General features: G+C 40.7%; 2 protein-coding genes across 9 annotated transcripts in view; one reads left to right on the forward strand and one right to left on the reverse strand.

The window, feature by feature from the left end:
- Positions 1-24,543, reverse strand: part of NBEA (neurobeachin) — a 666,092-nt gene that overhangs the window by 213,155 nt on the left and 428,394 nt on the right. For all 8 annotated transcript variants that reach the window (XM_060394443.1, XM_060394442.1, XM_060394441.1 and 5 more), the window contains one exon: positions 8,848-8,984. In XM_060394443.1, the coding sequence (XP_060250426.1) occupies positions 8,848-8,984 (137 nt within the window). The remainder of the gene's footprint in view (positions 1-8,847; positions 8,985-24,543) is intronic.
- Positions 4,664-7,554, forward strand: MAB21L1 (mab-21 like 1). Its single transcript, XM_012184578.4, has one exon. The coding sequence runs from the start codon at positions 5,189-5,191 to the stop codon at positions 6,266-6,268; it is 1,080 nt and encodes a 359-aa protein (XP_012039968.1). The 5' UTR covers positions 4,664-5,188; the 3' UTR covers positions 6,269-7,554.

Here is a 24,543-nt window from a genome sequence, read left to right on the forward strand (position 1 = left end):
AATAACCAAGGCTTAAATTTATTTTTTCTACCAAAAGAAAGGTTTGGCCACAGATATCCAGAATCACTCAAATCTGCAAATCTAGCAGTGGTGATGATTCTGGTAAAGTACACTTCCAATTTCTATTTTTAATCTCAAAATTACTTTCAACATTTATTAAGACCAATAACAAAATTTCTAAGCAACAAAGTAGCAAAAAAAAAAAAAAAAGTACTCCATGCTACCATTGTGACTGTATCATCATGTACTAGGGGGATGAAGAAAACTGAGGCAACAGTCTAGAATATTCAAGTGAAGAATTAAAAAAATAATTTTTAAATGTAATCACAATTATCAAGATACTCTGGTTAAAGAAAAATAGGGTCTAAATTGTGCCAACAATGATCTCAATTCTCTGCTCTCCTTTGCCATAGACGATATTAAAATATGAAATAATTATTTTAAGAACTCACTGAAACTTTTGAAGCTTTCAAGCTATTTTGTTTCAAGTATTCTTATAAAAGGAGTCACAATACAAAGAAAGGTATAGATGCACCATCAAATTACATCACCAGAAAAACTCTATTTTTATTTAATGTGACATATAAAGAAAACCCTGCACAAATATCTCTCTTTAATTTCTCCAGTGTAAAAAAAGAAATATATTGTGTCTGGCAGAATGAAACAGATGAAATAGCCTGGGTGCATTTTAAAAAAAGAGGAGGTGGGTTCCGGGGTGGGGTGGTGGGGGCAGGGGAAGACATCAGATGTGTACAATGAGCTTTCAAAACCACTTCAGCAGTAGGGATAAATAATTTAATAAACTCAACTTCATATTCTTTTTATCTCCCCAGTGTAATAAGCACATATTAAAAAAATAGAACTTTATATTCGTGAATACTTGTGAGTAGAATAGCAGCCAGCAGATAATGAAAAAACAGAACAGTATCTTTAACATGTGTGTGCATAACCTCTAACAGATACATTTTTCCAGATGAAAGGTCACAATTGCTTAAATTTATGAACATGTAATTCATATTTAAATCAGGATTAAAAAAAACCACAGAAACCCTGCATTCCTACATTTCTCAACATAATAGAGTTTTTCTTTAATCTACTGGGGTGTCTCTTTGCCCATTATTTTGTGTGTCCTATATAAGTTATGTAGGTTTACAGAAGGGAGAATAAGTTACTTAGGAAATACCACTTCAGAAAAAAGTTATTTCACCACTGTTTTTTGAATGCTTGGAAGTGGTAAGGATCACAATATTTAATCATTTTATATTCATTAACAGTCTTACAATTTTTGATAATGGTGTGCTTGTGATTTTCTCCATTTTTAAAAAATGATAGAACATTCTAAATCAAAGCCACCTAGTGAACTAGGTGCATGGAAATGGAAAAGTCAAGTTGGTTAGACCTTAAAATCCCAAATACCATTCAAATATGAGCATCTCAAACAATCATTAAATCCTGAGATTCTTGGGTTCTTTTCTTCAATTAGGTCAGTTTTCTTCAATTATCATTCTATTATTAGCTCTTGTCAAAGATGTCTGCACGGCATATCAATGAAAACAATTAAGCATTTATATCCTGAAGCACTGGACACACACAAGCTTTCATTCTAATACTAACTGCTATGATTATGTTTATAGTAAAAAAAAATTATACAAGACTGGTGTCATTAGAGCTGTTTTATGAACTTTTCACAAGTAAATAAAATTGATTTTAAGCTATTTCCGTGCATTACACAACCACAGAAAATAACCAATTTCATAGGTCAAATAATATTTTATAAAAATTACTTTAAAATTGTTAAATACATCGCTCTCACAAATCAGACATCTCCAAAGCCCAGCTGAAAATCAGCAGAATTACACAGAAGCGTACTATATATTTTAAGTTCCTCTCCATAGGTCATTTCAATTAAAAAAAAAAAGTGGGGGGGTATAGAAAGCACACTCCTCAGAATAGTTTAATTTTCCCTTCAACAATGAGAGGTGTTTGAGATCACTGGAAAGATCAGCTACAGAAGGCAATTCATTTCACGTGTTCAGTGTAACAGAAAATCACGGTGTTGCAGCAACAAGCAATACTTGCGCGGGAGTATTATTCTAGGACGCCCAGTTCACCCGCGGTGATGAGAGCGGGTGGGTGAATCCTATGTTATGTAAATCACTGTCAGCTCCCAGCGTGAAGGGTGCTGAAGGAAGCAGCTCAGAAAACACGGTCCCAGCGTCCTTGAAGCCCAAAGACTTCACTTCCCGGGAACACTCTAGGACTAACGAGTTTCTTAGTCCTTTTCTCACCATCCATTTTTCTTCTTCAAAGTGCAAATCGTTAGTGAAAAGGGCTTGCTTACACCAATTAGTTTGCACAAAGTGCTTTGGCGTTTAGCTCCGCTTTAACCCAATTAAGCCGCACAGTGAGCCCCGAAGATGCGCCACCTGCGCGCCTGGCTCCAGCGCTACCGCCTGGCGCGCCTCGAGTCCTTCGAGTCCGACCCACCCGGACGGCCGCCGCAGCGGTCCCCCGAACGGCCTCGGGGCCTCCGCATCCCAGGCTGCCTGACGTCTTCGACAACTGGGGCATTTGCAGGTGGTCCAAGAAAACAAGGGACACTCTGACCTGAACCCAAGAGAGAGCGCGCTGGGCGCAAGGGCCCCGGAACCAGAAAGCGCGGGCTCGGCCGCGACCACACGTGCGCCCGGGAGGCGGCGGGGCGCGTGGGCAGAACACTTGGCCTACAGCAGACGTGGAGAAACCCAGGACCCTTAGTAAGGTTTTCACATACCACATTAGCGCGCACACACAAAATCTATGAGACATGGAGCAGATAGAGGAAAGAAGGATAGTCAGGGAGCATAGGGCCGCGGGACCGGCAGGGAGCACGCGGGACCTGCACTGGGTGGGGACAGAGGTGGCTTCCACCAGGGACCGCCGGCACATCTTCGTCGTCGTGGCCGCAAGTTCCCCGGCGGTGACTTGCCTCCTCTTCCAACTGCCAAAAGGTAGCAGTGCGTTCACCCGCATCGCTGCCAAAGTAGGGAGGGGCTGGCGGTTACGCCCAATCCCTGCTCCTAAGGGGGTGCAAGGTTCTTGGGGAACAGAGTAGGTGGATGCCTTGGGCCCCGAACCTAATACACTATTTTAAGCTAAATCGGAATCTACCACCCTTGGATAACAAAAAATTATGATGCTGTACCTGTGCAAAGAAGAAAGGGGGAAAAAAAAATTCAAACGCTTGAGTAGAAAGTGGGAGCCCTGAACAAGATCTTGTTACAAGTGGCTCTGAAAGAAAGTGCCTACAAACCTGTTCCAGGAATTATAGCATTTTGCTGGAAATAGTGTTAATTTGAAAGAGACAGCATCTAAATTCAAGGTAGGGTGTTAAAAATCTGCCTAGGTTTAAAAACAACTACAGAACCCCTAAGTAGTATTTCTTCCACTTCCTGTACATCAAGCACACAGCTGGTACCAGCAGGGGAAAAAAAAAAGCTCTACATAAATCCATTTTGCCCTCCTTTTTTAGATTCCCAAATTTAAAAATATTGATTTCTTTCAAAGTTTTTAAAAAATGATATGTAAATTTTAAAATCCCAGGTGACTGCAAATTAATTTTCTTTAAAAATCTTAACCATTTCCCTTAATCAAGTCAATGCAATATTATAAAAAAGAAGTCTACTGTCAGATGACCACTGACAGTAAGATCCTTAGGAGAGAACATATACCCTAAATTAATACATCTGTAAATAAGACAGAAAGCCCGAACATGCAAATTTTCAGGATAGGTATGTGCCCCTAGGTCTCATCTCCATGACCTCTCCTGAACTGTCATGTATTCAAACACAGCTCATTATGAACTCACATTAAGATAATCTCTCAATCTCAGAGAGAGTTTTATTTCACAGATATGTCTGCCAGTGCATACAAAAAGTTAGTGTCTTGGTTATAATGGTGGGCAAGTCTACCAAAGTACAAAGAGGACTGCAGATGGGGGGAGGGGTGTACTAAACATTTTTTAAACATCCCAGCTTAAACTGGAGTAGACAACATCTAACAGCAATCATTTTCAGATTCCTTTCAACAACTGCAAATGAGAAAAACATAGGTAAAACACTGCATAATATTAAAAAAAATCATTCTAGTATGGGAACATCCAGAAAATCACACTGGTATCAGTCCATCCAAAATCAGCCTGCATATACACTGAAGAGCAAACTCTCAACCTGCATTCAAAAAGACCTCCAGGATTAACAGCCGTTAATTATCTCACTCTAAATGCAAGTTAGTGACTTTTGTTTTAGAAAACCCCATCTAATTCACCAATTGATGGATGACCGTTAGTACACCTGTATTTGCATTTCGTCGGTTAAAAAGACAAGCAGGGTTTTTCAGCACAGAAGAGAACCACTTTGCCAAGTCTTTTCAAAACGTCAATATGCTTCAATTAATACCAAAGCTGAGAGATTCCTCCTGATTTCCAAAACTGTCTAGGTGGCCTGGGTGGTTTTCTGCCCAGCAGCAGCCTCCTACCTTTAGTTTGTGTGCCTATATCCAAGAGGGGGGATTAATTAGCCGGGCTGGAGCTGACGGAGGCTGTCGTGACGAGCCCAGTGGCGATTGGCCGCCAGCCTGCCTGGCCCTGCCTTTATAATTTCCACACGAGTGCATCTGGGCTCTTAAGACAAACCAACAGCAGCTTCTTCTGACATATACACAGACGCACACTCACCCCCGACGCACACTCAGCACACTTTTCCTCCATCCGATTCACAGCCCGGCACACACCATGATCACGGGCAAGCGTAAATAAATACGGAAAGGGTTGATTATTTTGACTACTGGAAGAGCTTTGCTGGGTCTCGCCGCAACTTTTGTTTTTATAACTGAGGTGATCTCTGCACGCGTTTCTCTCACACAAGGAAGGATTCTTTAAAAGAGGAAGAGAGACGGAGAGAGAGAGAGTGAAGGGGTGGGGGGAGAACAACCTTTCTCTTTAAGACCGGCTGGGCTCAAAGATAAAAGGCAGGGGAGAACAGCGCGAGGGATTCCCCGGCCGCCGCCGCACTTCGGAGAGACGCTTCTGGTACAGTTCCGAGCGCCGCGGCCCGTTTCTCCACCGAAGTTGGCTCCAGCTCTAGCAGCCGCGTTGGATCCCACAGCTTACTGCGAGACTCCGGTGTACAACCCGGATCTCTGCCCCAACATGATAGCGGCCCAGGCCAAGCTGGTTTACCATCTGAATAAATACTACAACGAAAAATGCCAAGCCAGGAAAGCTGCCATTGCCAAAACTATCCGGGAAGTCTGCAAAGTAGTTTCCGACGTCCTGAAGGAGGTGGAGGTGCAGGAGCCCCGGTTCATCAGCTCTCTCAACGAGATGGACAATCGCTACGAGGGCCTCGAGGTCATCTCCCCCACCGAATTCGAAGTGGTGCTTTACCTTAACCAGATGGGGGTGTTCAACTTTGTGGACGACGGCTCGCTGCCCGGCTGCGCCGTGCTCAAGTTGAGCGACGGCCGCAAGAGGAGCATGTCCCTCTGGGTGGAATTCATTACTGCCTCCGGCTACCTCTCGGCGCGCAAAATCCGGTCCAGGTTTCAGACGCTGGTGGCTCAGGCGGTAGACAAGTGTAGCTACAGGGATGTGGTAAAGATGGTGGCGGACACCAGCGAAGTGAAACTGAGGATCCGAGACAGGTACGTGGTGCAGATCACCCCGGCTTTTAAGTGCACCGGGATCTGGCCCAGGAGTGCTGCCCACTGGCCACTTCCCCACATCCCCTGGCCAGGACCCAACCGGGTGGCGGAGGTCAAAGCGGAAGGGTTCAATCTCTTGTCCAAGGAGTGCCACTCCCTGGCCGGCAAGCAGAGCTCGGCCGAGAGCGACGCCTGGGTGCTGCAGTTCGCGGAAGCGGAGAACAGACTGCAGATGGGGGGCTGCAGGAAGAAATGCCTCTCCATCCTCAAAACCTTGCGGGATCGTCACCTGGAACTGCCGGGCCAGCCCCTCAACAACTACCACATGAAGACTCTGGTTTCCTACGAGTGCGAGAAGCATCCCCGGGAGTCGGACTGGGACGAGTCCTGCCTGGGCGATAGGCTGAACGGGATTTTGCTGCAACTCATCTCCTGCCTGCAGTGCCGGCGGTGTCCTCACTACTTCCTACCGAACTTAGATCTGTTTCAAGGCAAACCTCACTCGGCTCTAGAGAACGCTGCCAAACAAACGTGGCGACTGGCGAGGGAGATCCTGACCAACCCGAAAAGTTTGGAGAAACTTTAGAGGACAATTTTAATCGAGAGCCGAAATGTGATTATACTATTCATTCTTAAAAGTTCTCATGCAGTGTAAACTTCCTGTTCGATTCCTATCTAATATTCCACTCGGCAGTGCAAACAATCTCTTCCTTCAAAAGGAGTGCTAAGGCAACCGCTTAAGGCATCATCTCACCCACCCCTCCAAGGGGAGAAAAGGTAGGGAGAGCAGATAGAGAACACCCCAAACCCACAAGTATTAGAAGACTTCTTTACAAAGGATTTCCTATCGCCCTTGAAAAGTACACAGGAACACCCGGAAAACAGCCTGGCTCTAAGGCAAGACCGCAGTGAACGCTGCCTATCAGAGGATTATAGCAATCTTGGCTGTGAGTAACCATGATTTGGATATGCCATCTGAAGGAAAGTGTAATGTATATTTTGATTTGTAACAAATATTGTGATCTCACATTGTCTTTGAAAGTGTGGATGTTGGTGTTTTGTGATTTGGTGAACAAAAGTCAAATTGGCATTTTGGATACTTCCAGACATTTTCCACTAACAAAGATATAATTTAAAGGTAGATTTCCTCCTGGTACTTTTATCTGTCTTTAAAAGTGTCTGAACTTTAAAAAGTTTACATTTTGTTTCAAATATATTGCTTGTTCTATTTCTAACATTCCATAAATATACTTGAAATGTTATTTAAATATATTCAAAGAAATTTGAATTCAGCTTATATAATAACGCTTGAATATCTGAATTATATATTTGAAAAATGCACTTGAAATACACTGGATAATTACTTTTGTGATTTAGATTTTAATTTCTGTTGCTGGTTTTTATTTAATTAGAAGCTAATAAATGAAGTAAAATAAAACTTGTGTCTCACTTTAAATTGTTTTCCTGTCAAAAGATGTAATGCTTCAATTTGAAAACTGAACCACTTGAATATTTTAAACATTTTGAGAAATATGCTAATGAAATAATTAAAAATAAAACCTTAAAACTGGCAAAAAGCTCTTTTTGTATAGTTACACAATATAATGATCTAGTGTTAGCTTCTGACTTACTTATAAGACTATTGCATTTGACAACAGAAATAATTTAAATCTACCTTTGAAAGCGTGCTCTTTTGGGTTAATTATTTATGTAGAATTTTTGACACTATAAGGATGAACTATGTCATGACAGTCATGGTTGCTGAGTTAAAAATCAGACAAACTCTGAGAAAAATGAACAAAGTCCTAATAAAACTTTTGAAATTTGTATATGAAAACTTTGCTAATAAAATGAAGGTAATTTCTGACCTAATATATGTCAAACCTTATTTTATGCAGTAAGGGTTCCACTGGCAGGATAAATTAATCAGAAATCCAAAATTACCATTTACTTCATAGAGTAAGCCAATGATAAAAGCATAAAGACAAACTTTAAATGATTTAAAATCAAATGCACTACATTCAAACTCATTTTCAAAATTATATTGTTTTGGAGCTAGAAATAAGAGAAGTCCTGTGATTATCATCCAGAGTATTTTAAGAGTCAGCAAGTCTGGGAGGGGCTAATCACCTATGGGCCTTGGTTAGTTAATTCAGGTGGAGGTAAATTTGAGACTTTTAATTGCTATTCCACAAATAGCATTTTATAATGTTTTACTTCTATATATAAATTAAACACAAATAATAAAGTTTTGGATCTTTGGGAGCATTTGTTTTTTGCTATTTGAGAACAATTGCCTCTGAAAAATACTTTAAAAGGCAGATTTTTGTAAAATGATGCTTGTTTATCTAGCATGGCTTATGTTCTTGAATTGATAGCCTCAGGAAAAAAAAGTTTACAAATGGCAGAGTAACATAAAGTTAAAACAACAATGAAATTGATTTCAGAAGAAACTTCAGAGGTATAGAGCTGCTGAATACTCAGGTTTTAAGTTTTACAAAATAAAATATAATAAACAAATACTTATGTATTTCAAATCATCCAAATATATGTTGTCCAGCACTACAACCACAGAAGACCTCATCTTTAAACATCTGAGCACAATACATACTATGTACACAGATTTTAAAGCAATGCTTCTCAGAGAATCAATTTCTCTTCTTAAATTCACATATAAAACTCATTCTTATTTCAGGAGATGAAAACTGGATGTAATAATGGAGATGAATTTATATCTAAATGCCCCTCCACAGTTTTCTCTACAATCTTTTAATAAACAGTGATTCATACTTCAATGTATACTTTTGGAAATTAAAAGTGACCTTAGTAAGAAATTTCATGAGCCCTTTCCCAGTCTTCCCAGAGAATCTGAGATGCTGTACCCCAGGGACTTGGGAGCAACTGGCTTCACTACCAAATTTGCCCAAATGCACACAAAGGCACTAGCACACAGAGACTGTTAAAATGTAATAACAGGATTTAAGATGGTTACTATATTCTCCAATCCCATAAAATAGAGCAAGTGTTATTTCATTCATTTCATTTTCTATGAGGATGGGAATGTGCTCCCCTCCCCCACTGTCATTTAAAACCAAGCAAAATTGAAAACCACTTCCTGCCTGCCACAAAGCCACCAGTACAGCACACGGAATCATTTTAACTCACTTTTGTGTCGATCTTCTTGAAGGCAGGATCATCCTCATCTACCTCGAAGTAGATTTCGGTCGTGGTGATGGAGAGAGTTCCCTTGGCCACTACCACAGGAGCGATGAGCTGGGCAGGAGTGCTGAGAACCACTGGACCTGAAAGAAGAAGGCACCAGAGGAGTCAGGCTGTGCCTCTTTGCCCCTTGTCTGCTCCCTCCCGGAAGGGCACCTCAGGTTTTTAAACATGCACTGAAAAAAAGTGTCTATATTATGCGGTAAGCTCCTTTCATGTGAGATAGGTCTGCTTAGTTGTTACACATTACCTTATAATAACCAGACTGGAGATAAATAATTCTACAAAAACCCAAGAGGTCACAAAATCGAATAAGTGACCCTCAGCAAGCAAGTTTGCAATCTCTGCCTAGAAATCCTACATAATTAGTGGGGCGCTGACATTAACCAACTTAAAGGTGCAGAATGACTCTCTAAGGCCCTGATTCTCCATTGAGCACGCACAGGCTTTCCGTTCGGAAGAGACGCTCTGGGCAGTCAGCACAGTCCCCAAAGACCAGCCAACGTGTAAATCCCGTCCACTGGGCAGCAGCGGCCCCCCAGGATGGGCGGGAGGATGTGAAGAGGTACAGGGTGTAATATGTAAATCCCACTGCACTAACGGGTTTGCATCTTGCAGGAAGGTATCCCCACGCGCAGAGCACATCGATATACTCGCAAAATGCGGACGTTAAATACATTGTTTACGCAGAAAAGCAGGAAAATTGTAGCAGTGATTTTTTTTCTCACCTGGAATAAGCCAAACATTATGAAACTGTAAAACGACTGAACAAAACGATTCTCAGAAGAGCGTCTGCAAAGTGCCCTTTCTCAACTATGGGGACTAGAGAAACTAAGCTTCAGTAAAGAGATTTTTAGAAAGTGTGCCTACAAGGTGCTTACTTCCAATTCCTTCCATCTGAGTTAAAATCTAAAATTAAAAACCTCACGTATTAGAATATTAATTCAAAGAGGGAGGGGGTTACTTAACTGCCCCTTTAAGATTCCCCGTAGAGCGGGGACATTCTTCGCTCCCCTCAAGTCTGTACTTAAAATATACACTTAGAAAAAAAAATGTATTTTTCGTTATTCTGTAGCCAGGGCTCATTATATTCCTTTATACCCCCGCAACCCCTCACCCCCAACCCGCCCTCTCCAGTACACACTTAGAGAAGTCACAGTAACAGTAGGGGAAAGGAATGAAAAGGTAGGTCCCCTGCGGCCGCTCAGGCCCGGGCCCCTCGCGAGCGGCGGCTCCTCGCGGGGAGACCCGTTCGCACCGCCGGAACAGCGGCGAGCAGGCCGGGCCTGGTCCCTGTCCGAGCGCGGGGACCGCGGTGGAGCCCACGATTCCAGGGAGCGGTACACGCCGAGTTCACGACCGTCCTGCACAAAGCCGGGCATTTCTGCTACAGGAGGACCAGGGAGGAATCGGCCGGCTGTCGCGCTTATAGGGCGGGGGGGTTGGGTGGGGGGGTGACTGTGGGGCAAACTGGGTGTCAGCCTGCATCCCGGTCGGGACCGCCCGCCCGGGGCGGGCTCACGAGGAGCCCCTGCTTTCACTCTGCTGCTTCCCAGCCCCTTCGAGCCCGCAGCCGGGGAGCCTGCCTGGCCCCGAGGCGCGCCGACTCCCGGCGCGGGTCTCGGGCGGGCAGCTTCCGCTGGGGCCGAGCGGAGTCGGGGGTCCGCCTTGGCTCCATAAGGTTTTTCTTTCCAAAGGGCGAGGCGGTCGATCTGAAGCGCCACTTTAAAGGCTCATCAATCTTAATCTAGGTTGCTCAAGTAATTATGCCCGAATCTCTTGTACGATTACAAGTGGATTTGGGTTTCTATTCCCCAGGCCCTCCTTTGTGTTTATTGGAGGGTCTGCGCGCGCGCTCCTCAGAAGCCCCCCGCGCTCTGGCCGGTTCGAACCGCTCCCTTAACCCTTAAGCCGCCGTGTCGCTCGTTTGGCGGCCACTCTTCGTACTTCTCTTCGGTAGAAATCTGGGAGGTTTACTCTTGACTGGGGCGAGATGAGAAAGGTGACCTGATTCACATCGGACACAGTGTCTTCCTACGCATCCTTGGGCCTTGATGAACCCTCAGCAAAGTCCCCATTCTAAACACGGAAAGCTACTGATCTCTGGTTTCATAGAATAGTCTGGTGTTTGGAGACGATGAATGGTCAAAAACATTAAAAATGGCGAACTGCTTCGTTCTCTTAAAAAACAGTTTAACATATCCAAACAAATTGGAAAAAAGGTAAAAATCATGATACCCGTTATTAAAACCACAGAAACTGATTGACCGAAATACACGGTATTATGAATTTTAAGTACACAATTCTGTGAACTTTTAACGGGGAACACATTTCCGCTACCTGTTTCTCTGCCTTTCTGAAAGGCGACTGCATTTCCTTTTGATTTTACTCCAAATGCGTTCTACTGAATTGTAATTTTTTTTCTGGGGGCGGGGGGGGCGGTTATAAAAGGGCTTCGAACTGGTCCTTCTTTAAGAAAGGCACTCATGAAATATTCAGCCTTAATAGTGTGTCATTTTTACCCCTGTCCTTTGGAAATCTCCAATTACAACTTCCAATTCCATAGCATGTTTAAGGAGCGCTGAGTCTTTTTGTTGTAGCCTTCAGGGAGCAAACCAGCCGCAGAGAGAACAGAGTTAATCCACTACAGCGATAACAGAGAGGGGATTATGTTTTAATCCCTTTTGGGGGAGCCTCTGGATTTTAGGGATCCGATATTAAAATGTTTACATAAGGCACGGTCACAAACCAGCACCCAGCATCTTCCAAGTGGAAGATCTGGTTATTTGGAAACCTTGGATTCCTTTCCAAATAAAAATAGTTTAGAAAGGGCAACATGTCTAGACGTCAGAGACAGAGTGATGTGGCAGATTCTGTTCTAGAAGATCACTAGATACATATTTAATCTTCTGTTAGGTGTAGGGAACTGGGGACTGGATGTAGATCTATTCATGCTAATCAGTACTGTGGCAATAAAAGGATCCATTATACCAAGGTCCTCAGGCACACACACAAGTAAAGTGATGGAGATTAAAAGACAGTGAAACAAACGGGTGGAACCAAACCACCCCCCTTTGTGTTGCTATACCCTGTGGTTTAAAATTCTACCATCGAAAGTGCTAACTAAAGAAAAAATAAATGTTACTTACCTTTTAGAATTGGCACTAATGTCTAAGAAGTATTGATCCATTACTATTTGAGAGGACAGGGATATGACTTGCCATTAATTTAGATGCTAATTTAAAATCTGAACCAGAACAAAGATTACCCAAGCATAATGGAAACTCTTCAGAAGAATTAACTTCTCTTTAGAGCCATGGGATCTTTATTCAGTGGAGGGGTTAGAGTAGAGTAGAAAATACATATGTTTTATATTTAGGAAGGGAACTATTCATCAAATATATATTTAAAAGTAGAATATTAAAAACCACTTGTGGGTTTGGAGGATTTTACTGAGAACAAAATTCTAAGCCTAGAAGTCATGATACATCAACTTTTAAACAAAACTTTACCGCTTACACAGATCTTTTACATTTTTACTTAACTACTAGTTCAACAGTCTGGAGAAGGCAATGGCAACCCACTCCAGTACTCTTGCCTGGCAAATCCCATGGACAGAGGAGCCTGGTGGGCTGCAGTCCATGGAGTCACAAAGAGTCGGACATGACTGAGCGACTTCACTTTCACTTTTCACTTTCATGTATTGGAGAAGGAAATGGCAACCCACTCCTGTTCTTGCCTGGAGAATCCCAGGGACCGGGGTGGTGGGAGGGGGGAGGGGGGGGGGGGGGGCTGGTGGGCTGCCATCTATGGGGTTGCACAGAGTCGGACACGACTGAAGCCACTTAGCGGCAGCAGCAGTTCAACAGTCACAATTTGGGAGCTATGGATGTATCAATACCCTCCTGCCAAAAACCACCAGAATACAACTGGAGTTGAGAAGGCGGTGCTAACTGCTCTCTGCTGTGAGGGAGACAGGAAGGACCCATGAGATGACTAGGTGAGGGGGTGTCAGAAAGGACTTGCTGTAGGATCAGAGCTCTGGTTAAGTGATTTGGGGAAGGGTTCAAAGAAGCAGAGCTTTGCTCTGGATTAGGCTCTGTCACGGATTGGCAATAATTCTGTGATTGGATAGCTTAATAAATCTTATCTAGGACTAGACCTTCCCTGGTGGCTCAGATGGTAAAAACTTTGCAGTGTAGGAGACTGGGTTTCTATCCCCGGGTCAGGAAGATCCCTTTGAGAGGGAAATGGCAACCCACTACATAATTCTTACCTGGAGAATTCCATGGACAGAGGAGCCTGGTGGGCTACAGTCCATGGGTTCACAAAGAGTCGGACACAAATTAGCGACTAGACCTAGGCTAAACTGTAATTGATAGAGAAGTAGCAGTCACTCCTATAAGGAGGAAAAGAGGATGTTAATGTTCAGGTAAGTTGTATAGAGTAATCTTGCTTTTGTCTGTGCTTAGACAAAATTATAGTGTTTTTTTGCCTCATATCATCATGTGGACTTGTCTGATGCTGGTGTTCTGTGAGATTGTTTATGTCCAACAGGAGAACACCATGACGGAGCTGTGAGCCCCAGGCCAGCTCCCAGTGATCCTGAGGCCTCCTTGTAAGGGTCAGGCCAGTTTCCTGAGGTCAGAGGCTCTTCTCTTCCTCGGATTTAGGAATTAATCATTTTTTTAAGGGAGAGAGTCAACAGCATTCTAGCTATTAAAAGTCAATTATGGTGATTAAATTCTCAAACTGCTAAAATTCTTACAAGCTTCAATATAAAGCAAGACAAAGAATATATATACATATATATATATATAATAGGGACTAGGAGTTGAAATTCAATTAAAATTGGCATTGTTACAATTACTTGATGACTTTTAGTTGGCAAAAAATATACTTAGTGTACATGAAATTATGATGCATTTTAGAGTCACTTGAATATTTTCTAAACAGTTTAATATTAATAAATGTTTTATTAGCTATATGGATTTACTACAACCTCAATTACTCTGAAACCACATGTTCAATTTGCTGTTGGAACACGTAAAAGACCATTATTTGGGGATAATAAGCATTGACTAATCTTTGAAAAATTATTAAACTTACAGTCCTGCATTATTTAGAAGAAGTAAAACTAATGTGAGATTCTTTATGTTTAGTGGAAAAGGATATCATTCCAGAAAAGTTTAGCACAAAAATATGGTATATAAAATTTTACAAACACTTCTATAGTGAGAATAGAATTTGTAGGAAAATAACTCACGGCAGGAGTGACCGAGCATATCTAAAATATTTATTGCTGCTTTGAACTAATTTTTAAGTAGGGCACTACCAATGTAAAGGAATGTTACACCATAGGATTACATGAATGAAATGTTTAATCTCAAAGCAACTGAAGACTATGAGAATATGAGAAAGCTGGAAATTGTTTCGGAATCCTAGGAAAACTTTAACCATTAAGAAAATGGAGGTGTTTGTGTATGTGCCTAAGGGCGAGGGCAATTAGCGGTGAATGCTGCAGAAGATCTGAGTTTCCTACTACCCAGAGTAGCTTCCTGGGTTTCAAGCATTTGAAATGCTGCAGAAAAAAAAAGGAAAGCAACAAAATGTCTACCAGTGACGCTTTTCTTTCTATGCAGAAAATATTGATAGTGGTCCAAATATATTACCAGAGTAATGATGCTCTGAGATTTCTCAAAAACTTTTCTTGCAGTGAAAAGAATTCCAGAGTATTTTTGCTTAAATCAGGAAAATATAACTTGAGCAACTCATAGCATACATAACCCAAGAGTAACAAATTGCATTCCAGCATTATCACCTCCTTCCTTAACACACACACACACACACACACTCCCCACACTACCAATTATGAACACTCTATAAATCCAAATTTTATACAAAACTCACTGTACCCAAGAAATGGCCTCTTTGTACTCTTTGGTGACTTTTTGAACATAAGTGAAAGTCACTCAGTTGTGTCTGACTCTTTGTGACCCTATGGACTTTACAGTCCATGGAATTCTCCAGGCCAGAATACTGGCATGGGTAGCTGTTTTCTTCTCCAGAGGATCTTTCTAACCCAGGGACTGAACCTAGGTCTCCCACATTGTGGGCGGATTCTTTACCAGATGAGCCACCAGGGAAGCAAACCTAATCTATCCTTAAATTTTGAACATAATCTATCCATAAATTGAGATGAACAATAACCAAACATCCCGCTGTGCAGTGTCTTCCTTAGATTGTTACTATATAAAACGAGACAGATGCTTCAGATTACACATGAATCTTTTCAGACGTGAGCAAACCTACTTCTGGTAAAACTCAGCTTACCAGAGTCTGAAGCAGAAACAGAAACAATGGAGCCCTCTATATAAGATAAACTGAAGACTGCATTTTAACAAAATATCTACTCACCATGGTAGAACATCTATCTAAAATCCCATTTAATGTGTTTATAATAAATAATTTTATAAGTCCTAAGAGATAATCTGATAGGCCTTAACTTTAGTTAACCTATCATTTATGTTTGTGATTCTTTTGTAGAGCAGATAATTCTTTAAGTTAAAATGAAACCAACAAAAACCAGTGCATTTTTGGCAAAGACAACTCTACAGAAGAAACAGCTTACAAAGCATACATACTCTAAGTATGTAAAATATTCCTGAATTATTTCCCAGCATAAACGTATACTAAAAAGCAGTGATAATTTCAGTGTTTGTGGGTGATAATTTGCTCTCCCTTTTGATTCACAAGGTGAGCCAGCTGAGAACTGTGATTCTAGTTATATCACATTCAGTACAACATATGGAATCCATTCTTCAGTTTCTGGAAGGGTACTGACTCTTTTATGGTACTAGGATATCATTTAATGATCAAGAAGAGTTAACTTCCTACTAGATTGGATGAGTGAATAAACTGGGGGACATGATTTAAATCTACTGGACCAGGAGGACTAAGTCTTCACACCCCTTGGTTGGAGGACTGACTTGTTTTTACTTTTTCACGGTTTCCTGGGCACATCTTTATTGCAGCACTTATAATGCATCAAATGTCTGCATTTAGAAGGCTGTTTCTCCCATTTGGCATAAGCTACTTGAAGACAAGGGAATTACTTTCTCTCAACTGAATACAGAAAATGATATACATCTTTGTTGCATTTATATATCATAGTAAAATGGTCAATTAAAATAACATTACATCTTTTATATTTTTCTGGAATTGATTTCAAGTTGTCCTTTAAAAATATGCTAGACTTTGCATTTTATAGAAGAGATCAATTTTAACATATGCTCAAATAGGAGTTAAAATGCAGCCGGTCATTCCAGCTATATATATATAACATGCATTCTATTATTTTTAAATGACATAATTTTATAACTGCCACATTTCCCCAGTATGTAAGTTGTTTTCTCTTTGTAAATTAAATACTGAGACAAATGTTGAACTCATTTAATTCATTCATTCATGTAGCTAACAAAAATTATTCAAATATTCACTGTTTCAAGCACTGAGAGAATGCAGTAATGTATAAGGTATAGCTCTTACCCACAAACTGCTTAAAATACATAGCAAAGATAAGAAATATATAGGAATAAGTATGGAATAAGGGAGAAAGAGTTAACCTAAGCATTGTTAAAGCACTTGACGTGTATGAATCTCATTTGTTCCTGTAACACACCAGCAGATAGGTATAGCTATGATTTCCATTTTACAGAGAGAAAATGAGACTGGGAGCTGAAGCAACTTAGGGAAGGTCACTCAACTTGGAAAGGGCAGAGACATGATTCAAACCTGGTGACCTGACTCCAGGGTATTTACCGGTAAGTATACTGGCTCCCGGGCTTCCCTGATAGTTCAGCTGGTAAAGAATCCACCTACAATGCAGGGGACCCCAGTTCATTTCCTGGGTTGGGAAGATCCCCTGGAGAAGGGATAGGCAAAGCACTCCAGTATTCTTGGGCTTCCCTGGTGGCTCAGACAGTAAAGAATCCTCCTGCAATGCAGGGAGACCTGCGTTTGATCCCTGGGTGGGGAAGATCCCCTGGAGGAGAGTACAGCAACCCATTCCAGTATTCCTGCCTGGAGAATCCCAATGGACAGAAGAGCCTGGTGGGCTACAGTCCATAGGGTTGCAGAGAGTCGGACTGACTGAAGCGACTTAGCATGGCACAGCAAGGCATACAGCCTCCCACTAAGAGCAGAACATAAAAATAATAAAAATCCTATAGACAGTCATCGAACTGTAAGATTTCCAGTCTCTTGGGGAGGATATGGTAGGGGCCAGGTGAGGCAGTGAACTGAAGTGAGTTGTGATGGATGGATGGGTAGGATTCAGACAGGTGGATGTACAGGGAAGAGTGTGTAAGCAGGAAGAATTTGAACAAATAGGGCAGAATACGCACAGGAGAAAATCAGATGGGACAGCAATTAATAGATGTGAAGGGGAACAGTGCCTGATGAGACTGAAAAAATATATGTAGCCTTGAATGTCATATTTTTTAGGTTAAGGATCCAAAGCTCAGGTATCACAGTGTGGAGCAGTGGTGTCTGTCCTTTTTTGAGCTCACGCATCTCTTGAAGATGATTAAATATTTGGTCCCTTCCTAGAAAAATCCACATATGAACATTCATCCATCCTCACTGCATAAAAGTGAAGTACTCATATTTTGGAGAAAATAAAATTTGGTTATTTATCTTGATGTCCTCCTCTATCTAAAGATCTTTCTGCCTCTGTATTTTTTCTTCAGAAAAAAACTTCTCATCCTCAACTTGAACTTTCATACTGTTCAAGTCAGGTACTCTCTCCACCTGGCTATCGGTCCTACCCTCCCCCACTTCTGCTTCTCTCTTATCTTGGTTTCCTCTCTGTAGTTAAGCTTCTAGACACCAGTTTTTACCTCTTGGTTCATCACTCCCATTTACTCCTTTTGGCTTCACCCTCATCCTCTACTTAGGCCAAGGTGTTAGGGACCTACATGTTAATTAAAATGCTAAAGACTTGGAAAAGTCCTTCCATTCATTAAAAAAAAATAAAAAAGAAAACACCATCTGTGTAACATTTTATTTTTAAACCCAGAATTTCCCAAATATATTAACTATATATTTTCTCTTTAGCATATTTCAAAATAACTGTGTTCCAAGGAATATCAGTTTAAAAATTACTGAGTCAGAGTTCCTTGATTTCTGAAGTATATTACAAACAAAACTCATGCTATTGCACTTTATAGAGAGTTTTTTTAAAAAAAAAAAAACAAATTGAAGTTTGTGGCAATCTTGCATACAGAAACTCTTATCAGCACCAATTTTTCCAACAGCATTTGTGCACTTCAAGTCTGAGTGTCATCTTTTGGTAATTCTCATAATATTTCAACCTTTTTCATTATCATTATATTTGTTACAGTGATGTATGACCAGTGATCCTTGATATTACTACTGTAATTGCTTTTGGCCACCATGAACCCCACCAAGATTGTGAACCTAAGTGACAAATGTTGTGTTTCTTCTCACTGTTCCATTGACCAGTGCATTCTCTGGGTCTCTCTGTTCTCTGAGACACAACAATATTGAAATTAGGCCAATTAACAACCCTACATTGGCCTTGAAGTGTTCAAGTGAAAGAATCAGTCATAGGTCTCTAACTTAAAATCAAATGCTAGAAATGATTAAGCTTAGTGAGGAAGACATGCTGAAAGCAGAGATAGGTCAAAAGCTATTCCTCTTGTGCCAAAGAGTTAGCCAAGTTGTGAATGCAAAGGAAAAGTTCTTGAAGGAAATTAAAAGTGCTACATCAGTGAACACATGAATGATAAAAAAGGAAACATCTTTATTGCTGATTGGAGAAAGTTTGAGTGATCTGGATAGAAGATCAAACCAACTACAACTTTCCCTTAAGCCAAAGTCTAACCCAAAGATGCTAATTCTCTTTAATTCTATGAAGGCTGAGAGAGGAGGTGAGGAACTTTTCCAGAAAAGTCTGAAGCTAGTAGTGGCTGAATCATGAGGTTTAAGGAAAGAAGCTATCTCTATAATATACAAGTAAAAAGTGAAGCAGCAAGTGCTAATGTAGAAGTTGCATCAAGTTTTCTAGAAGATCTAGCCAAGATATTTAATTCAGTATCTTGAACAACAGATTTTTTTTTTCAGATTTTTTTTTAATATAGATGAAAAATGACCTTCTATTGGAAGAGGATGCCATCCTTCTAGGACTTTCAAAGCCAGAGAAGTCAATACCTTAAGCTTCGAAGAACAGGTTGACTCTTGTTAGGGTCTAAAGCAGCTGATGACTTTAGGTTGAAACCAATGCGAATTTGCCATTCTGAAAATCCTAGGGCCGTTAAGAATTATGCTGAAACTATTCTGTCTGTGATCCGTAAAATGAACTAATGAAGCCTGGATGACAGCACATCTGTTGACAACCTGGTTTGCTGAATATTTTAAGCCCACTGTTGAGACATACTGCTCAGCAAAAAAATTCCTTTCAAATTATTTCTGCTCCTTGACAATCTACCTGGTTACCCAAGAGCTCTGAAGGAGATGTACAAGGAGACTGATGCTGTTTTCAAGCCTTCTAACGTAATGTCTGTTCTGCAGCCCATGGATCAGGGAGCTGTTTTGACTTTCAAGTCTTTGTAAGAAGTACATTTCATAAGACTACAGCTGACATAATAGTGATTCCTCTTATGGATTTGGGCAAGGTAATTTGAAAACTTTCTGGAAAAGATTCACCATTCTAGATGCTATTAAGGTTTGTGATTCATGGGAACAGATAAAAATGTCAACAGGTGTTTGGAAGAAGTTGATTCCAACCCTCATGGATGACTTTGAGGTGTTCAAGACTTCACTGGAGAAAATAATTGTAGATGTGGTAAATACAGCAAGAGAACTAGAAGGAGAAGTGGAGCCTGAAGATGTGACTGCAGTGCTGCCATCTCATGATAAAACTTGAACAGTTGAGGAATTGTTTCATATAGATAATAAGCAAAGAAACTGGTTTCTTGAGATGGAATCTACTGCCTGTGAAGTTGCTGTGAAGACTGTGGAAACGACAACAAAGGACTAAGAGCACACAGGGACTTCCTTGGTGATCCAGTGGCTGAGACTCCACGTTCCTAGTGCAGAGAGCCCAGTTCAGTCCCTGGTCAGAGAACTAGATCCCACATGCCACAACTAAGACTCGGCCCAGCCAAGTAAATAAATACATACATACATAAAAAAAAAAAAAGAATGGTACATAAACTTAGCTGATAAAGCAGTGGTGGGGTTTGAAAGGACAAAGCTCAGTTTTAAAAGATTCTGTTGTGGGCAAATGTGATCAAATAGCATTGCATGCTACAGAGAAATCATTTGTGAAAGGAAGAGTCAATCCATGTGGCAGACTTCACTGTGGTCTTATGTTAAGAAATTACCACAGACACTCCTGCTTTCAGCAACCACCACCTCAATCAGTCAGCAGCCATCACATAGAGGCAAGACCCTCCACCAGCAAAAAGATTATGACTAGCTGAAGGCTCAGATGATGATGGCTGATGTTTTTTAAAAATATAATATTTAGAAATTAAGATATTTTCACTTTTTTAGACACAATGCTATTGAACACTTAACAGACTATAGTATAATTTAAACATTAAACATAACTTCTATGCACTAGGAAAACAAAAAATCATGTGACTTATTTACTCCAATACTCGCTTTGTGGAACGGAACCTACACATCTCCCAGGTGTGCCTGTACTCTCTCCTGTTCTCCTTCTGCCTGACCTCCTTCTTGGTATCCCTGAGATGCTGTCCTTTTTTGGCCAATTAAACCTTATTGTTCCACAGGGGATCTGACTTTAGGCTGCTGCTCTTCTCTTTATATATTCTTACTTTCCTTGGGTGATCTCAGAGGTTTAAATTATGAACTCTATGCTGAACTTGGCTTTCAAATTTCAAACCTTCATATATATTAGAAAAACTCAGATATCCAACAGACCAGGATGACCAGTCATTTTCATTTCCCTTTCCCCTAAAGCCCTGCATCTTTACATTCCCAAACACATTTAATAGCTTCTAGATAATTTCTTCTCCCAGGCCAGATTCCCAACATTCCTACTCCTCACAACTGATTAATTATCATGGTCCCTCACATCTGACCTCCTCAGTGTTGTCTGAAGCTGCCCCCTTCTCTTCCTTCTACCACCAATTGAGTTCAAGCTTTCAATACCTCTGATGTGGGCAACAAGAGCCTCTTACCTCAAGTCTAGACATCCTAAAATCATAATCAGCACAGTGGCCTGAGTAATTTTTAAAAAATTAATTAGTTTTTTCCATTGCTATGCTTAAAAATCATTATTATCTCACTGTAGCCTTTAGGGTAAAATATAGGGTCCTCATGGCACAAAATACACCACCTGTAACCCTGTCAATCTCAGCTTCAGAGATTTCTGTCTCATACTTCGACCTGAATAACTGAGAACTAGGGTAGTTTCACAGAGAAGGTGATATTTTAGCATATGATGTTTACACGTTGTCTATAAAAACTCCAAATTTTTACTTATGATTCCAGACTCAAAACAGGAAACATCCATTCTAGGAAGGCTTTCCAGAATACACATGGTGGTCAAGGGCCCTGTTTTGTGTTATCATGGCTTTCTTTGTATATCTAGGACTTAAAAAAAATTTTATTCCATTATCTGTTCTCCCACTACACTGTAAACTCTTTGAAAACAGGAACTTTAATCATGTGTCTTTTTACCCCAAATACCCACCACAATGTCTTACACACAGTATATGTTGAATATTTTATATTTGTTTTGGTTGGATAACCACATCCAACCTGAGTCAAGACAGGATCTGACAACAGAGAATAAGGACTCAAATAGGTCCTTCCAGCTCTTACCTTTATTGTGTGCGATGAATTTTGACATTCTCTATTTGAATCTTTTCTATTTCATTTACAAATAACACTGGTAATAGTTCAAGTAATTGATTTGCTAACCCGTCAATAGGTTATAACTTAGGATTAAAAAAAGAAAACAGTGATGTAGTAGATGAACAAGGGCTTTTGGTGAAAGAAGAATGGGTTCACTTCTTGGCCCACTTATTTGTTATGTGATCATAAATAAACACCCCAAAGTCTGACCCTAAGTTTACACATCTTAGAATGAACTGTAATACCTAATTCATAGAGTTGTGAAGTTTTCAGCCTGTAGGGCTGTTTTCTCTCAATAAATGCAAATTCTATCTCCTGGCATCATTTGCCCATCTGCACTTACTCTTTACTGCTTAACTAGCTCAACCTCTCCCCATGCCCTGAAAACTGCCTGGTGAATACAGACTTATCCACACAATCCATTCTTAGATGCAAGATTTATTTGTGTGTGTAAGTGTGTGTGTGTGTATGTGTGTATGTGTGTGTGTGAGAGAGAGAGAGAGAGAGAAAGATTTTATTTTTTTACACTTCTTATTTTGTACTAGGGTATAGCTGATTAACAATGTCATGATAGTTTCAGGTGAAAAGTGAAGGGACTCAGCCATACTTTTTAAGAAAGTTTTCCTGATATTTGGTTCTTAAGGTTCCTATTTTAGATACAAATTGAACATATTTAGCTGCTTCATCTGCTAAAAATAAATTTAGCTGTTTCATCTTCTAAAAATGAAGGGAAAATTCAACAGAACTTTTCAACAAAAAAACACATAAAACATTACTATCAATCCTCTTTTGATCAATAAAACTGCCTAAACATTTTGTCTGGAAAGAAGATATTTAAGACTCCACATGGACATCACCAGATGGTCAACACAGAAATTAGATTGATATATTTTTTGCAGCCAAAGATGGAGAAACTCCATACAGTCAGCAAAAATAAGACTGGGAGCTGACTGTGGTTCAGATCATGAACTCCTTATTGCCAAATTCAGACTTGTTGAAGAAAGTAGGGAAAACTGCTAGACCGTTTAGGTATGACCTAAATCAAATCCCTTATGATTATACAGTGGAACTGAGAAATAGATTTAAGGGCCTAGATCTGATAGACAAGAGTGCCTGATGAACTATGGAATGAGATTCGACACTGTACAGGAGACAGGGATCAAGACCATCCCCATAGAAAAGAAACGCAAAAAAGCAAAATGGCTCTTTGGGGAGGCCTTACAAATAGCTGTGAAAAGAAGAGAAGCAAAAAGCAAAGGAGAAAAGGAAAGATATAAGCATCTGAATGCAGAGTTTCAAAGAACAGCAAGAAGAGATAAGAAAGCCTTCTTCAGCGATCAATGCAAAGAAACAGAGGACAAGAACAGAATGGGAAAGCCTAGAGATCTCTTCAAGAAAATTAGAGATACCAAGGGAACATTTCATGCAGAGATGGGCTCGATAAAGGACAGAAATGGTATGGACCTAACAGAAGCAGAAGATATTAAGAGGAGGTGGCAAGAATACACAGAAGAATTGTACAAAAAGATCTTCATGACCCAGATAATCACGATGGTGTGATCACTCACCTAGACCCAGACATCCTGGAATGTGAAGTCAAGTGGGCCTTAGAAAGCATCACTACGAACAAAGCTAGTGGAGGTGATGGAATTCCAGTTGAGCTATTTCAAATCCTGAAAGATGATGCTGTGAAAGTGTTGCACTCAATATGCCAGCAAATTTGGAAAACTCAGCAGTGGCCACAGGACTGGAAAAGGTCAGTTTTCATTTCAATCCCAAAGAAAGGTAATGCCAAAGAATGCTCAAACTACCAAGCAATTGCACTCATCTCACACGCTAGTAAAGTAATGCTCAAAATTCTCCAAGCCAGGCTTTAGCAATACGTGAACCGTGAACTTCCAGATGTTCAAGCTGGTTTTAGAAAAGGCAGAAGAGCCAGATATCAAATTGCCAACATCTGCTGGATCACTGAAAAAGCAAGAGAGTTCCAGAAAAACATCTATTTCTGCTTTATTGACTATGCCAAAGTCTTTGACTGTGTGGATCACAAGAAACTGTGGAAAATTCTGAAAGAGATGGGAATACCAGACCACCTGACCTGCTTCTTGAGAAATCTGTATGCAGGTCAGGAAGCAACAGTTAGAACTGGACATGGAACAACAGACTGGTTCCAAATAGGAAAAGGAGTACGTCAAGGCTGTATACTGTCACCCTGCTTATTTAACTTCTATGCAGAGTACATCATGAGAAATGCTGGGCTGGAAGAAACACAAGCTGGAATCAAGATTGCCAGGAGAAATATCAATCACCTCAGATATGCAGATGACACCACCCTTACGGCAGAAAGTGAAGAGGAGCTAAAAGCCTCTTGATGAAAGTGAAAGAGGAGAGTGAAAAAGTTGGCTTAAAGCTCAACATTCAGAAAACTAAAATTATGGCATCAGGTCCCATCACTTCATAGGAAATAGATGGGGAAACAGTGGAAACAGTGTCAGACTTTATTTTTCTGGGCTCCAAAATCACTGCAGATGGTGACTGCAGCCATGAAATTAAAAGACGCTTACTCCTTGGAAGGAAAGTTATGACCAACCTAGATAGCATATTCAAAAGCAGAGACATTACTTTGCTGACTAAGATCCGTCTAATCAAGGCTATGGTTTTTCCTGTGGTCATGTATGGATGTGAGAGTTGGACTGTGAAGAAGGCTGAGTGCCAAATAATTGATGCTTT

This window comes from Ovis aries, chromosome 10 (assembly GCF_016772045.2).
Source record: "Ovis aries strain OAR_USU_Benz2616 breed Rambouillet chromosome 10, ARS-UI_Ramb_v3.0, whole genome shotgun sequence".
In the NCBI taxonomy this organism is placed as follows: domain Eukaryota; kingdom Metazoa; phylum Chordata; class Mammalia; order Artiodactyla; family Bovidae; genus Ovis; species Ovis aries.

Coding starts and splice junctions, on each gene's coding strand:
- MAB21L1 (XM_012184578.4), top strand. CDS start 5,189: ATGATAGCGGCCCAGGCCAAGCTGGTTTACCATCTGAATAAATACTAC.